General features: G+C 36.8%; 1 protein-coding gene across 1 annotated transcript in view; it reads right to left on the bottom strand.

The window, feature by feature from the left end:
• Positions 1–6,888: 6,888 nt before the first annotated feature.
• LOC121367518 (rab GTPase-binding effector protein 1-like) overlaps positions 6,889–14,747 on the bottom strand; it is a 54,086-nt gene continuing 46,227 nt past the window's right edge. The window contains exon 22 of the mRNA XM_041491744.1: positions 6,889–13,340. Within this exon, the coding sequence (XP_041347678.1) occupies positions 13,173–13,340 (168 nt within the window). The 3' untranslated portion in view covers positions 6,889–13,172. The remainder of the gene's footprint in view (positions 13,341–14,747) is intronic.

The following is a 14,747-nucleotide window of genomic DNA, read 5'->3' as shown; positions in this document are numbered from 1 at the left end:
GGGCCAGCCAGAAGAGTTCTATTTTTCTGGCATTAGTAGCTTGAAGGAAAATTGAGTCAAATGCAATGAGTCAAGGATGATTATATTGAAAAGATATATTGAAATACCTGATAGTGGATCATGGAAGCAATAACGGCTTTGCCTAAAACATCCTTTCAACTCGATCTCTTCTTGCACTGAGATACAGGTATGATTTTGATCAGTTTTGTCATTCAGATTTCAGTACCAAGTTCTACAAAAGTTTTGACTGCCTTTTGTACATGTATTACAGAGTCTCATATTTTAAAAAAAAGCTAGATTAGACATTGTTAAAATTTGCACTCAACTCCATTACATATTAATTTTTTTTATAATGATAAAATTTAAAAAAAAGAGAAAAACTAAAGATCACACGAGTGCACTTAAGCAAGCACCTTCCTGATGCATTAAAAAAAAAACCCCTAAAAAAACCCCCCAACAAAACATGTTAACAACATTCTAAAGGGGAGAATCTTTACAGTTGACTTATTTCTATTAAGGGTCTCACAGTGGGTTAAGGCAGTCACACATACACTTGTGTAGGGTCCTTTTCACCATACATTTTGCAAACGTGTAAACAGCCAGTATTTGTTAAAAATAAATTATGAATAGCTACAGGTATATTACATATTATTCAATTATACACCGGAAACCGCTATAAATAGGAACTGAAGACTACTTGCATGTTGTCAGTTAAGTGAGGTAGTTTTTGAACAAATAATATTCTGAACAACAAAAGAAATGCAAATATTAAATTAATTTTCTTTTAAACTTATTTAATTTGAATCCTTTAGTTTTTGTGTCTACTGAAATTATCTGGTCTTGTGAACTTTTCAGGCCCATTTTGACTGTATTTCCCAAATTAATTTTATCATGAAAATATATATACAACTGTATACATGAAACCCTGCAAAACCGAACTCTCTGTAAACTGGAGTTCTCTCAGAACTGGATAATTTTCAGTCCTTTTTAAAATTTCAGTACATAAATTACCTCTCTAAACTGGATAAACTTAAAACAAGACTTTTTATTTGGTCCATGGGATTCTGGTTTTGAGGGGTTTCACTGTATTGGAGATGTAAACACTTGTCCCGACTGGTTTTTGCCGTTCAGCGTCACCATGGGCCAGGAGATATTTTTGCCCGTCTCTGGGCAATTATGTAACATTTATACTCTATGATTATGTTTGGTCCAGCACGTTTTTATTCAGTCCAGTAGAATTTGTAGCTTATTGGACAGTAATTTCAGCCAATTTCAACCCCTGCTGTATATATATATATATATACTCTTCAAAAAAAAGAAACGCAAAAGGGTACAAATGGGTTATAACTCCGATTTTATGTTTCCTACCGGTTCATGCTTAGTCATTGCATGTCCCAAACACATTCCCACGGTTACATTCGATAAAACGCAGCTACTGTACAATAAAGTTCCAAAATGTGAATATTCGCAAAAACGCAGCCACGTGCAAACCATGTCACCACTGCACGTGCGTTGTCTGCACGTGCAACATGAACACCGACAGTATAAAAGTGCAGGGTGTTCGCTTGCCTGGCCTCTGTATCTGGCCGACAGTTGACAATCCAGGACATGCCACGTCTCAGTGAACCGCAGAGAAACAATGCCATCGGCCGACTAGACGCAGGCGAATCCAGAACGGCCGTTGCCAGGGCATTCCATGTGTCCCCAAGCACCATCTCCAGACTGTGGGACCGTTACCAGCAACATGGATCAACACGTGACCTCCCTAGATCTGGTCGACCACGGGTCACTACCCCCGGGCAGGACCGCTACATCCGGGTACGCCACCTTCGGGAACGATTGACTACTGCCACCTCCACAGCTGCAGCAATACCAGGTTTGCGCAGGATATCCGACCAGACCGTACGGAACCGCCTACGTGAGGTAGGAATTCGTGCCAGACGTCCAGTTCGAGGTGTCATCTTAACACCACAACACCGTCGACTCCGACTGCAGTGGTGCCAGATTCATCGACAATGGCCTCAACTGCGATGGAGACAGGTGTGGTTCAGTGACGAGTCCCGATTTCTGCTCCGACGTCATGATGGAAGATGTCGTGTGTATAGGCGTCGTGGTGAACGTTATGCGGCAAACTGCGTGCAGGAAGTGGACAGATTCGGCGGGGGTAGTGTCATGGTGTGGGCAGCCATCTCACACACTGGCAGAACTGATCTGGTCCACGTGCAGGGCAACCTGAATGCACAGGGCTACATTGACCAGATCCTCCGGCCACACATCGTTCCAGTTATGGCCAACGCCAACGCAGTGTTCCAACATGACAACGCCAGGCCTCACACAGCACGTCTCACAACGGCTTTCCTACAGAACAACAACATTAATGTCCTTCCTTGGCCATCGATATCACCGGATTTGAACCCAATTGAGCATCTATGGGACGAGTTGGACCGACGCCTCCGACAGCGACAACCACAGCCCCAGACCCTGCCCGAGCTGGCAGCAGCCTTGCAGGCCGAGTGGGCCACCATCTCCCGGGACGTCATCCGTACTCTGGTTGCTTCAATGGGCAGGCGGTGCCAGGCAGTTGTCAACACACGCGGAGGCCACACCCGGTATTGACTCCAGATGACCTTGACCTTGGTGGTGTGTCCTATCACTTACTCACAATGGACTAGAGTGAATTGTGAACAATCCTGCAACATTTGGTAATTATCGGACTCACCATTCAATAATGAAATCAATTCTCCAAATGTTACGACAATGTGGTTTTGCGTTTCTTCTTTTGAAGAGTATATATTAAAAATGTTTGCATTTCTTTTCTTGTTCAGTATATATTTTAATTTTCAGGTAATATTTTGTTAGGCTATTTTGTAGCTCAACTGCCAAGTGACCGTGCCTCCTTTAAAATTGCAGAGCTAAGAAACCTTTTCTGACAACTTGGACCAAGAAATGGAATCTGATATATTTCAGATTTCCAGACCTGACAAGAAGTTTGTTTAGACACCACTAGAGCACAATTATTATTAATCATTGGCTATTGGATGTCAAACATGTGGTAATGTTGACATATAGTCTTAGAGAGGAAATGCTAAATTTTTCCATTAGTAGCAAGGGATCTTTTATATGCACTATCCAACAAACAGGATAGCCCACACCATGGCCTTTGATATACCAGTCGTGGTGCACTGGCTGGAACGAGAACTAGCTCATGCAATGGGCCCACCGACTGGCAGATCTGACAAGTGCCATGCATACCATATATTACTGTTTGCATACTACTGCTCAAGGTACCACTAATTCACATTCAGATTGTGTTTACCAAAACTAAATTCAAATATGGAATGCAAATACATGATGCTCAGCTTTACATAGCTATGATTGGTATATAAAAAAAAGTTTGTTTTGTTTAATAATACCACTAAAGGACATTGATTTATTAATCACTGGGTAACAGTTTGTAATTCTGACAGTCTTAAGAGAGAAAACCACCTATATTTTCCATTGGTATCAAGGGATCTTTTATATGCACCATCCCAGACAGGATAGCACATACCATGACCTATGATATACCAGTCGTGGTGTACTGGCAACAACAAGAATGGGCCACCGACGGGGATAGATCCTAGACCAACCACGCATCAGGCAAGCACTTTACCATTGGACAACAACTCATAGGTATATACAACAACAAAAGAAGGGTGTTTTGTTTACTAACACCACTAGAGCACAATCATCGGCTACTGGCGGTCAAACATTTGGTAATTCTGACATAGTTATCAGAGGAAACCCGCTACATTTTTAGTAATGCAGCAAGGGATCTTTTTATATGCACTTTCCCACGGACAGCTAGGAAAGCACATATCATGGCCTTTGACCAGTTATGTACAGGTTGGAAGGAAGGAAGGAAATGTTTTATCTAACGATGCACTCAACACATTTTATTTACGGTTATGTGGCATCTGAAGAACAGGTTGGGTTGGAAGGAGAGAAAAACCCCAATCAATTGAATGGATCCACCGAGGTGGTCTGATTCTGCGATGCAAGCACCCCAAGCGAGCACTCAACCGACTAAGCTAAATCCTGCCTGGTATATAAAGAAAACAACTTGATAATGTTTATATAATGAATTTTAACTAACATGGAGATTCTCCAGACTAGAACCATTTCCCAACAATTGACAAAACAATAAATAAGTAAATAATAAACAAAATGCTACATAATACATAATATATACTCTGTGTTTCTTTATAATACAATTTGAGCATATTTTCCCACTTTTTAAACTTTTTAACTAAAACTTAGAATAGAAATTGGAATATTCTCTGCTAAAACATATACAATGATTATATGAGCCATCACACGCGAAAACCTGCAACATAGCATGACGTCAGAAACCGATTAAACACAGCTCAAAGTTTGACTTCACATGTAAACGCGGAAGTAAAAGTTGACATGCTGTTTGCGTTGTTTGTTTTGAAGAATTTAGAAGATGACATCTTCTTCTTTACATGAAGATCAGTTTGAAGTAAACATATATCTGTATGTACAATAGTGTTTGGTTACTATTTTGTATTTTGTACCTGAGAACATCGGTCAAGATCGTTAGCGATACCATCAGTACTTTGATACACATTTACAAGCATAGGGAGAAGTCCTATATATCTATATGGTATGCAAGTATCACACGTTTTTATAAGGTACATGTACATGATTATACATAACAAAGTTCAACAACTTTTCCAGAAGTTAAATACAATATTCATAAGTTAGACCAAACATCAAATTAGGATCATATTGGGTTGCATGAGTCTACCTGTTCTTTGGACTACGATCAACACCATTATTTCTACTCCTATTTCTATTTCTAATCTAAATACTGAAAACTAAATAATTTCCTACAATTTTTTTTAAATATATATATCTGTAACAATACTACATTTTCAGTTATTTATTTTACCATCGTTTGCAAACAAATTTACTGTTGTCTGCAAACACATTGTGGTACGGTAACAGAAACGCTTCATTTATATACCTTTATTATACATCATGATGTCATTGCATAAGTTAGTCTAGAGATTAACATGCGGAGGTATAGTAGATCAATTCTTGAATGGTTGTTTCTCCCTCAACCAATTTTATTATTATTATTATTATTATTGCTGTGTGTGTATGTGCGTGCGTGTGTGTGATGATTAAATTATTGTATCTGTTCACTTTATTCACTTCACATCATTTGTATAGAAGGAGTTGGTTTTCTTTCCTTGTACTAATATTTAAATTTTACAAGAGCCTGAAGTAGGCCTACTCTTTGAGGCACAATTTGGAATTCAAAATAGAAGACCAAGACTAAGAACAGTGGAAATGGAAGAAACAGTATCTGTATTAGATGATGAGTGGGACGTAGACCTGATGCACGGTGGGTCTGGGATCGATCCCCGTCCGTGGAACCATTGGGACTATTTCTCGTCCCATCCAGTGCACAATGACTAGCACATCAAAGGCCGTGGTATGTGCTATCCTGTCTGTGGGATGGTGCATATAAAACATCCGTTGCTACTAATAGAAAAATGTATTATTGGATGAATATGATAAATAGTCCAGTAGACAATAATACTGAACACAGAATCAAACACTTATCTGATGATAATACCAGTGAGCAGAATGACACTGAACCTAATCCAATTAGCACAAGTTACAGAAAGGATGCAGTGGATTGTCTTTTAAAATATAATCTGAAAATCAAATTTATGACCATATCTTGAAGTTGAAGAAAATGGAAAAAGAGCAGAAGGAAATGTAGGCCTACATAATATTCTCGCTGGGTAAAAATTAAAGGAGGGTGGAAGCCCCCTCCACCCCCCCCCCCCCCCAAAAAAAAAGAAACCAGATGAGAAAAAGAAAGAAAAAAAGGGTGGGAAACATGGTTACCGTATAGGCTAGCCCGAGTACTTGGGCTACGTGTAGGCCTATTGTTGGGTATTGGTCGACTTTGCGAAAAGACACCCCTTGTTTTAATATTATTTTAATAAACATTTCAAGATATCTTAAAAAATAAAGGTGATCCCTTAAATTGGGATAACATGTCTGTGTTCTTTTTATTTTCTTCATCAAATGAATCGATCGCACTGATATCGCCAGGTGATAAAAAGTAGTTTTTCGTTTTTGTAAAGGCGGTGTATATATAATTTGGCGACCAAGAAAATATATTTAATGATGAACACTACCACTTCCATTATGTTTATAAGTGGTGATACCCCAAAATGAAAAGTTTCTAATATTTTATAAAGAACTGCTGAATAAACAAATGACAGTAATTAAAAATCACCAGTTACGACCAACTACATCTGCAATTAAGAACAAAATATCAGATGAAAGTTAGTGAACTCAAAAGTCTGATTGACCGAGGCTGTTAAAATAGTGTTAAATTACATTACGGTAACTATCGTAAGCTACTGAAATTTTTCCACACCGAGGCTTGTTTTCTTTGATGTCGAGTGTGCCGACTGATTGATTTTTTTTCCTCCCAAGTGTGAAAAAAAAGTGTCCAATATGAAATAGCGGAGCTGGGTTCTGTAAAATATAGTAGGATGCGGGAAAATAAAGAGGATTGGAGAAAAATAAAGGGGGCAACAAAACACAAAATGCAATAGCGGGCCGGCCGCCCCACTTAAATGGAGCAGCGAGAACACTTGTCACAACAGAAACAAAACTAAATATAAAACCATTCGACCCTTTGTCCGCCCAAAGTACCAGGTTACAAAATGCCCACTACCAACCGAAGAATGAAACGATATCGTTCGACAGTACTACCACAGTAACAAAAAACATGTATGTAGGTTTTCCCATGTGATGGCTCATATATAGATTTGGCGGTTTAAAACAAAAACGATATTCATAGTTAGACCTAATGTTTTAATAAGTAATAGTAAATGTTCACAATTCTTGGTTACAGTAACTTTTACTGCAATAAGAAATAATAAATATAACACAAAATTTTAATGTACATAGTCATACATGTACTTCACCATTATTCATAAAATGTCTATACAATGTATACAGTCGGACAAAATCCCACTCTTACACTTACTGTCACTAATAACATGAAACTAAATACAGACACAAATTTAACTATTAATCCATCATACATTTGTTGGCAATCAGGTGAAATTAAAAAAAACAGTGAAAACTCTGTAAACCGGAATTTCCTCAAAACCAGACGTTTTACAGAGTCCCTCTTTAAAAACCAGTACAGAACTCAACCTCTGTATAGCGGATCCCTCTTAAAACCAGACATATGTCTTGGCTCCAAAGGTGTCCAGTTCAGAGGGGTTTCACTGTATTACCAAACTGTTTGTGGTTACTCAAACACTTAAGGAGTTTAGTGAAGATGATACTGTCAAAATACTGATAAACACCCAATACAGAGCTTCCAACAAAGGACGTTTTGGGCATTTCAGGTGGGAAATCCACGTTATGGTTGCCTTTCCATTTGTGCGAGTTTATTCTTATGGCTAGCTGTGCCACAAGGCAGTAGAAATAGATTCATATGTTTTGTATTGACATTTTTCCATGGACGTGTTTAACCGCATTGGTGATAGAGATGGGGGTATACCATGAGTATATTTGTTAAACAGAATTCGCCTAAAAAAAAGTTGGGAACTTCTGATCTAATACTGTCAAAACATACTGAACACTGGACATGCAACACAATTATGTAACATAAAATTTGGCATATTTGGCACACCAAGGCCACTCCTCCTTCTAAAATTACTTAATGCTCATCAATAACCCACCCCCACATTTCCCAATCACAATTTGGTCAATATTCTATTTGTTTGTTTGGTCTGGTAATAAATGCTAGATTAAAACATGATCCATTAAAGAACAAAACGGCAATGTCTGGCTGCATTTTACTTCATATATTAAATAAAAATGAGACAGCTGTTTTGAAAATGAAACATTACTTTGGATAAACACCTCCCTCCACAATAACATACCATAACACTATTACCCCTGTAAGCATTACATAATTGTCTGAACAGCCCCTATATAACACACACTTGACAGGGTATATATACATTATATATACCCTGATGAGTGTGTTATATATACATGTAGGGGCTGTTTGTGATTAGAATATATAATTTAATTTAATTCGGATACATTACTACTAAACATTCTGTAAAAAAAAAAAAAAAAAAAAAAAAAAAAACCAGACACAATTGGCCTGAAATTAAAGATTGATAATCACAGAAAAAAAGAAGAAATGTTTTATTTAACGATACTCAACACATTTTAATTATGGTTACCTGGCATCGGACACATGGTCCACTACCACAAAGACAATTAGAATAGAAACCCACTGCCACATCTGCATGGTGTACTCTTTTCGTTAGTACATACCATGGGCTTTGTTACACCAGTTGTGGAGCATTCGCCGACACGAGAAATAGACCATTGGGTCCGATTATCACTGCTGTCTTTCCCACATTTCCAACTAACTTAAAGTGTGTATCTCCATAACATTTTAAAATGTCTAGTGACCTTCAAACTCCAATAATCCCAAAAAACCAACTGCAAGTGTATTATCCATTATTATAGCATTAACACTGGTAAAGCAGGTGGTTGTAAATAAACAAAGAGATTCTTCAAATAGCCCATTTCAGCAGAACTTTTAAATCAGTGTTGTGGTTGTTACATCACTACAGGTGGTTAAAAAAGTCCTTTCAATTCACTCTAACTGGGTTTAATGTTGAGAACTGGTCTATCAATGCTTAAGTTAATTTATTAAAATAAACATACATGTACCTCTTGCAAAATTACAGTGAATTAGGTCTCGTTAAATTAGTCAGTTGTGCATTTTTAAAACTAATTTATGCAAAATGATAATGTCATTTCAACTATCATTGAAAAATGTCTTTCCCACCTTAATTTTTAAATGTTTCCAGTGACCTTCAACTACAAAACCCCCAGAAAACCAACTGCAAGTGTATTATCAATTTGCACAAACCAGCCTCAATTCTGGTTAAGAGGGTCTATCAATGCTTGTTTATTTATTAGTCAATTATGTCTTGTTAAATTGGTCAGTTGTGCATTTTGTAAATAAATTTATGCAAAATAATAATGGCAATTGTCTCCAAGTGAAAAAACACACACCATCACAATGACTAGCTTTTTAAGTATTAGCAAAGTATGACCAAATCTGTGCAGATAATTAGCATTAGTCAGACCAATACTTGTGAATAGCTATAAATACATAATGTTCATTAGCAAGCAACAAACAGTGAGTGATTACAATAAAGAGGGGCGATTGAACAATTCTAGAAAAAAAAATTTATGCTAATAAATCTTTGCATATAGTAAGTTATAAACACTTGACACAATTATCCAGAGTATCTGAACTAAATACACTATTTGATTCATTGATTTTTCAAGCACTTGTCCTGTCCAAACCGAACAAAACTCAAAATTGTTCCATTAGCAAGCAAGGTGATGCAACTCTTTTGGTATTTTGAGGGAAGAAGGAAGGAAATAGTTCATTTAACAATGTACTCAACACATTTTATTTAGGGTTATATGGTGTCGGACATATGGTTAAGGACCACACAGATATTGAGGGAGGAAACCCGCTGTCACCACTTCATGGGCTACTCTTTTATATGCACCATCCCATAGACAGGATAGCACATACCACGGCCTTTGATGTACCAGTCGTGGTGCACTGGCTGGTTTGAGGGAAGACTACTGGTGTACTCATTAGTGAAGGTGCGCCCTTCCAAAGATTCAAAGCCTTGGCTTAAAAAATGTTAAGACTTCTTGGCAATGCCGTACAAACTGAATGTGTGTGACATCATTGAAGATTTCACAGCCCAAATCCTAAAGATTTACTGACACTGGAAATACTATGACAACCTGCTGAAACAGCTGCATAAAAACATCAAAGTCAAATGTCAATGAAATCCTATGAAAGGTGTGGAGTTGGAGAAGACAAAAGTTGGATTTAGAGAAGACAAAAGTTGGAGCTGAAGAAGACAAAAGTTGGAGTTGGAGAAGGCAAGTGCTTCCATGGCTTTGATTAAAAAATTAATGAACTAGCTTTGTGTATTTACTTCAGATATACTTGTACTTGTTAACTTTCTAAAGTGTTAAATGTTATATATGAAAAGTTTTAGTGACATAATTTCTTCTCATTCTGGTTAGAACAAGAGAAAAGGTTTCAGTCCTCCCTCTTACACAAATCACTGTAGTAGATAGTAGATTTAGCTTACATCAAAGAATTTCCAACCTTCAAAATATAATGAACATCCTGGAAATGTACTTCCAAAATACACTAGCTAAATTAGTATATAATTGCATTTTAAGACACATACCCCAGCTATATGTGCATGTAAAACTATATGTGGTAGAAGAACTGCAAGAAAAAAAGCACTAGGTACAAGCTATTCCTTGAAACTATTTTCATTTTAAAACAAATTACAAAATCACATTGTGTTTTTAATTTACACTACAAATTTTTATTTCCTACTTGCATTGTGTAATCTAACGCCAGGGATATGACAATAGCTTTCTACAATGAAGTGCAGGTAAACTAAAATATAAATTCAAGTCATCAATAATTGCACATATCCCAAATGTTTCCACTCGGCTATTTAAAAACAGTAACGTATTACAATGTACAGAATAAATGCATTAAAAAACCCCATTCACTTCCACAGATTCTACTTAATACTTTAAAAGCTGTTATTACATGCAAACAGTATTTACAAAAATGTACAGTATTTACAACAATGTCAACAAAACAAGTTGCCCTACTTTACAACACAGTAATTTTGTACATGTACATACAAATGAAGACCACTCAAGATGTCACCAGTCTATGTTCCACAGTAAGAATTAGATCTTACTTGTGTTTAATCGACCATTATTTAATGCATATTTCTTAAGATCACAAATTAATATAATAATAATACGTTGCAATTTTATTTTTCATTAAAAAAATACCCATCCTTTTTCTTTTTTTTAAATTATGGACATTACTGATTTTAAAGCAGATCAAATACTTTCATTTTAATCATATGACTCCAAAGTAAATCCCTGAAGATAAAACAAAGACACTTAAGACTGAAGAACCTTGAGATTCTCTTATCATCCACAGCTTATTAAGACAATGTTCATGGCAAAAAACATGCCATTGAAAACAAAACTGAAAATAGTCCACAGCTAAACAAAAAATGCTGCGGAGAATTAAAACCTGTGTAGCAATCTCCATGGCATTGCCGATTGCCGTGAGCAGCTGCAGTGGTTAATGATGGAAATAATGTTTTTCACCAACTTAAAAGAGTTTTAGCCTCATGGTTTTTAGACTAGCATTTTGGCCTCACAATCTAACTTTGAACACCTAGACACTGCAACCCAACAACTACTGATTCCACTTATATAAACCACTCACATAGTTACCCGACAACCTGAGATGTCAGAACCAACATGCAGGCTTTTTAACCTAAGACTGCAGTGCCAATGTCAAGACTTGTACTATTTGTACAACTACAAAACAAAAAAATACAGGTTGTTTATCTCAAATCATAACCATCAAACCCAGGCTGCCACCAACACCATGATAGATTTTAACATAACCATCAAACCCAGGCTGCCACCAACACCATGATAGATTTTAACATAACCATCAAACCCAGGCTGCCACCAACACCATGATAGATTTTAACCTAACCATCAAACCCAGGCTGCCACCAACACCATGATAGATTTTAACCTAAGACTGTACTTTAAAATTCACATATTTTATTTATAAACATGATCTTTGAGAATGTAATGTTCAAGGGATAAATAAATTAATAAAAAGCGCACACCTGTGAATGCTATGAAGTACTTTGTGAGTATACGTGCATGTTAAAATACAGTAACAATGTGTAGATACCACACATCAAAGACGTGCAGCAACGTTTCAGTCACACAGTATGTACACATGTACACAATCACACCTAGAGCTTTATCACAATAACACAGTGAGTATAATACAGTTTTCTACTCCATGGGTCCCTGGAAAATGGAAACATCTCCATAACTTCATCCTCAACAACCTCTGCCAGTTTTACATAGGATTAACACCTGAATTCTCTCTCACAGTAAATTTGCTTGAATATTTTAATTTTTTTTAATAAATGACCCTACAATTAAAAGTAATAATTTTCCACTGAGCTGGTAAAATCAGGTAGTAGTGCAGGCATGTATGTAGGAAATGGTGCCCAGCAAAGTTTTTATACGACCCTGAAAAAAAAAGTTTTTAAAAAGGAAAGGGGTCAACCCGTGAATGCCTCCACACCCCACTCCCTCTGCATCACATGCCTGCAGTGTCGGCCAAGTGTTGGAGGCTTTTGTGAAATATAATTCTCGAAAAGATTCAAGCCAGCTTAATGTAAGAAAGAACAGATGTTTTCATGACAAACCTAGTTTCTATTTGTGAAGCTTTCATTACATTATTGTCCATCGAACTCCATCCATATGCATATGAAATAACGAGCAGAAGCATGTTCAGGACTGAGAGCCATTGTGGTCGTTCGCTAGACTGGTACTGTGTGCCTAACATTACATGAATGTGATGTGACAGAAGACAATGGTACCAGTCAAACTGTTTGCCAGCCTCCTAAACACACCACAGCTGGGTGGTTGGCCAGTGCCTATGTAGGAACAAGATGAACTGTTCTCGGTAGTTTTCATTTCGAAATAGGAAAACACACAAGCATTTCATTATGCTACCCAAGGTGGACACAGCTTATGTATGGCTGGAGACAGGCCAAGAAGGAGAGGCAGAGTAGGAGCAGACCCAGAAGGATGCATGTTGCCTAGCATTGTGTTCCTAATACCTGTATCAGTGAATGACAGTACTTATGGTTTGATGCGAGCAATTGCTCTTGTTCACGTGTTTGCGCAAAATGATTTCTGCATGTGCAAAAAACTGCTCGCCTAATCACGCACTGATATCACTAATTTATTTTACTCAAAATGACTTTGAATTTGACACTGAGAGCAATTGCTCTGCTGCATAATTTCAGAAGAGCAGTTATTTGCTCACCATCAGTTTTCAAACCATAAGCACTTGAATAAAGCTAACACAAAGTGCACAGCTAGTAAAACACAAATCAGTTTACTGTTCCTAGTTAATCTGGAGTTGAAGGGGGTTCTGTACTGAAGTACGGAGTAGCATCCTTCACGAGGATGGTGTGACACACGTCGCAGACTTTAGCCGCCCGATTGTTGGGTCCCTGGAACACAGACTTGGTAACACAGTCCGTACAGAAGATCTTCCCACAGTGCTTACAGTGATGCTGAAAATAACAAAACAATATAAAAGATGATACTCCACTCACTAATATTATATTAACCTTCTGACTACTGCAGGTGAGATAGCTTGCCCAATGTCATGCAAGTCGACACACTGTACACTGTATACAGTCCATTCCCCAATTCATATTTCCCGTCATTTTGCACACGGCACTCATTGGAAATAATAATAGTACAACAGGAAATAAATTATTTGATTGTATGGCAACTTTAGTTTTTTGCTTTTCAATGGAAAACACTTGGGAATTTTTAGTTAAAAAAGTGGTTTTCGTTAAGTATTTTCGCTTGATAACAATGGAGGAACATCGCAGTAATTTTCAGCAATCAATAGCTGATTGTACCAGCTAATTTGATTAACATTTTGACCATTTTACCAACCACAAAAATCAAGAAATATTGGGATATGAATCGTAGTTTGTTTCCCAAAACAAATTCTGGAGAAGAAAAAACCCCACAGTTAATGGGAATAATGGACATAAATACTGGACATCTGGCCACAAATGCCCGAAGTAAATGCAACTTTTTTTATTATTTGCCTAATTTTAATCAACAATAACTGACCTAAAATATCATAAAATTAGTAAAAAAAACACAAAAATAATACTTAACGATTCAAATATAAACTTTCTTTTCTGTATTTATAAAAAGTGAAAATATGTGAGTAAAAGTAATAAATTTGTGTCCCCGTAACGTGGTTTTTGTCAAATTAATCCAATAGTCTGCAAGTTAAATGCCAATAATAGTATCAGGAGCTAAGATAGTAAATAATTTTATTATTATTCATTCATTTCTAATAATATTATTCTTCATTTTAGGACATAAACTAAAGGTTTACCTTGAGGAATGTTACACAACATTGTACTTGGATCATTAACATCTGTATAAGATATTAACTACAGGATTATTGGATTATTAACATCTGTATGATAAGATATTAACTACAGGATTATTGGATTATTAACATCTGTATAAGATATTAACTACAGGATTATTTTGTGGTGTGAACCATGTTTAAATGTAAGGGGAAAAGTAATTTATTCTCATCTGCAAATAAGGTCCGATACTTTGGAGTGACGGTTGAATGCAAATTGAATGTGCATTTTAACAAACATTGTTTCAAGAGGACTAAGAACAGTCTTATTTTCAGAAATATAAATGCTTATGCTCATCATCATTTGAAGTGTTCTGAATTCTCACGCATCCTGGCAATACAGCAGGGTGTATACTTATGGGAAAAAAGTAAGGGACCACATCAACGCTAACAGACAAAAGTAACAGCAACCAAAACACTCATTCCTAGTATCAAGAAGACAACCATGTTAGTGACATTGAATTCCATATTACTGACATGTATCTTTGTACTTCATACAGACATTACTACACTGATAGTG

This window comes from Gigantopelta aegis, chromosome 3 (assembly GCF_016097555.1).
Source record: "Gigantopelta aegis isolate Gae_Host chromosome 3, Gae_host_genome, whole genome shotgun sequence".
In the NCBI taxonomy this organism is placed as follows: domain Eukaryota; kingdom Metazoa; phylum Mollusca; class Gastropoda; order Neomphalida; family Peltospiridae; genus Gigantopelta; species Gigantopelta aegis.
The sequence above is the reverse complement of the archived record's forward strand: the minus strand, read 5'-3'. Positions and strand labels throughout refer to the sequence as shown.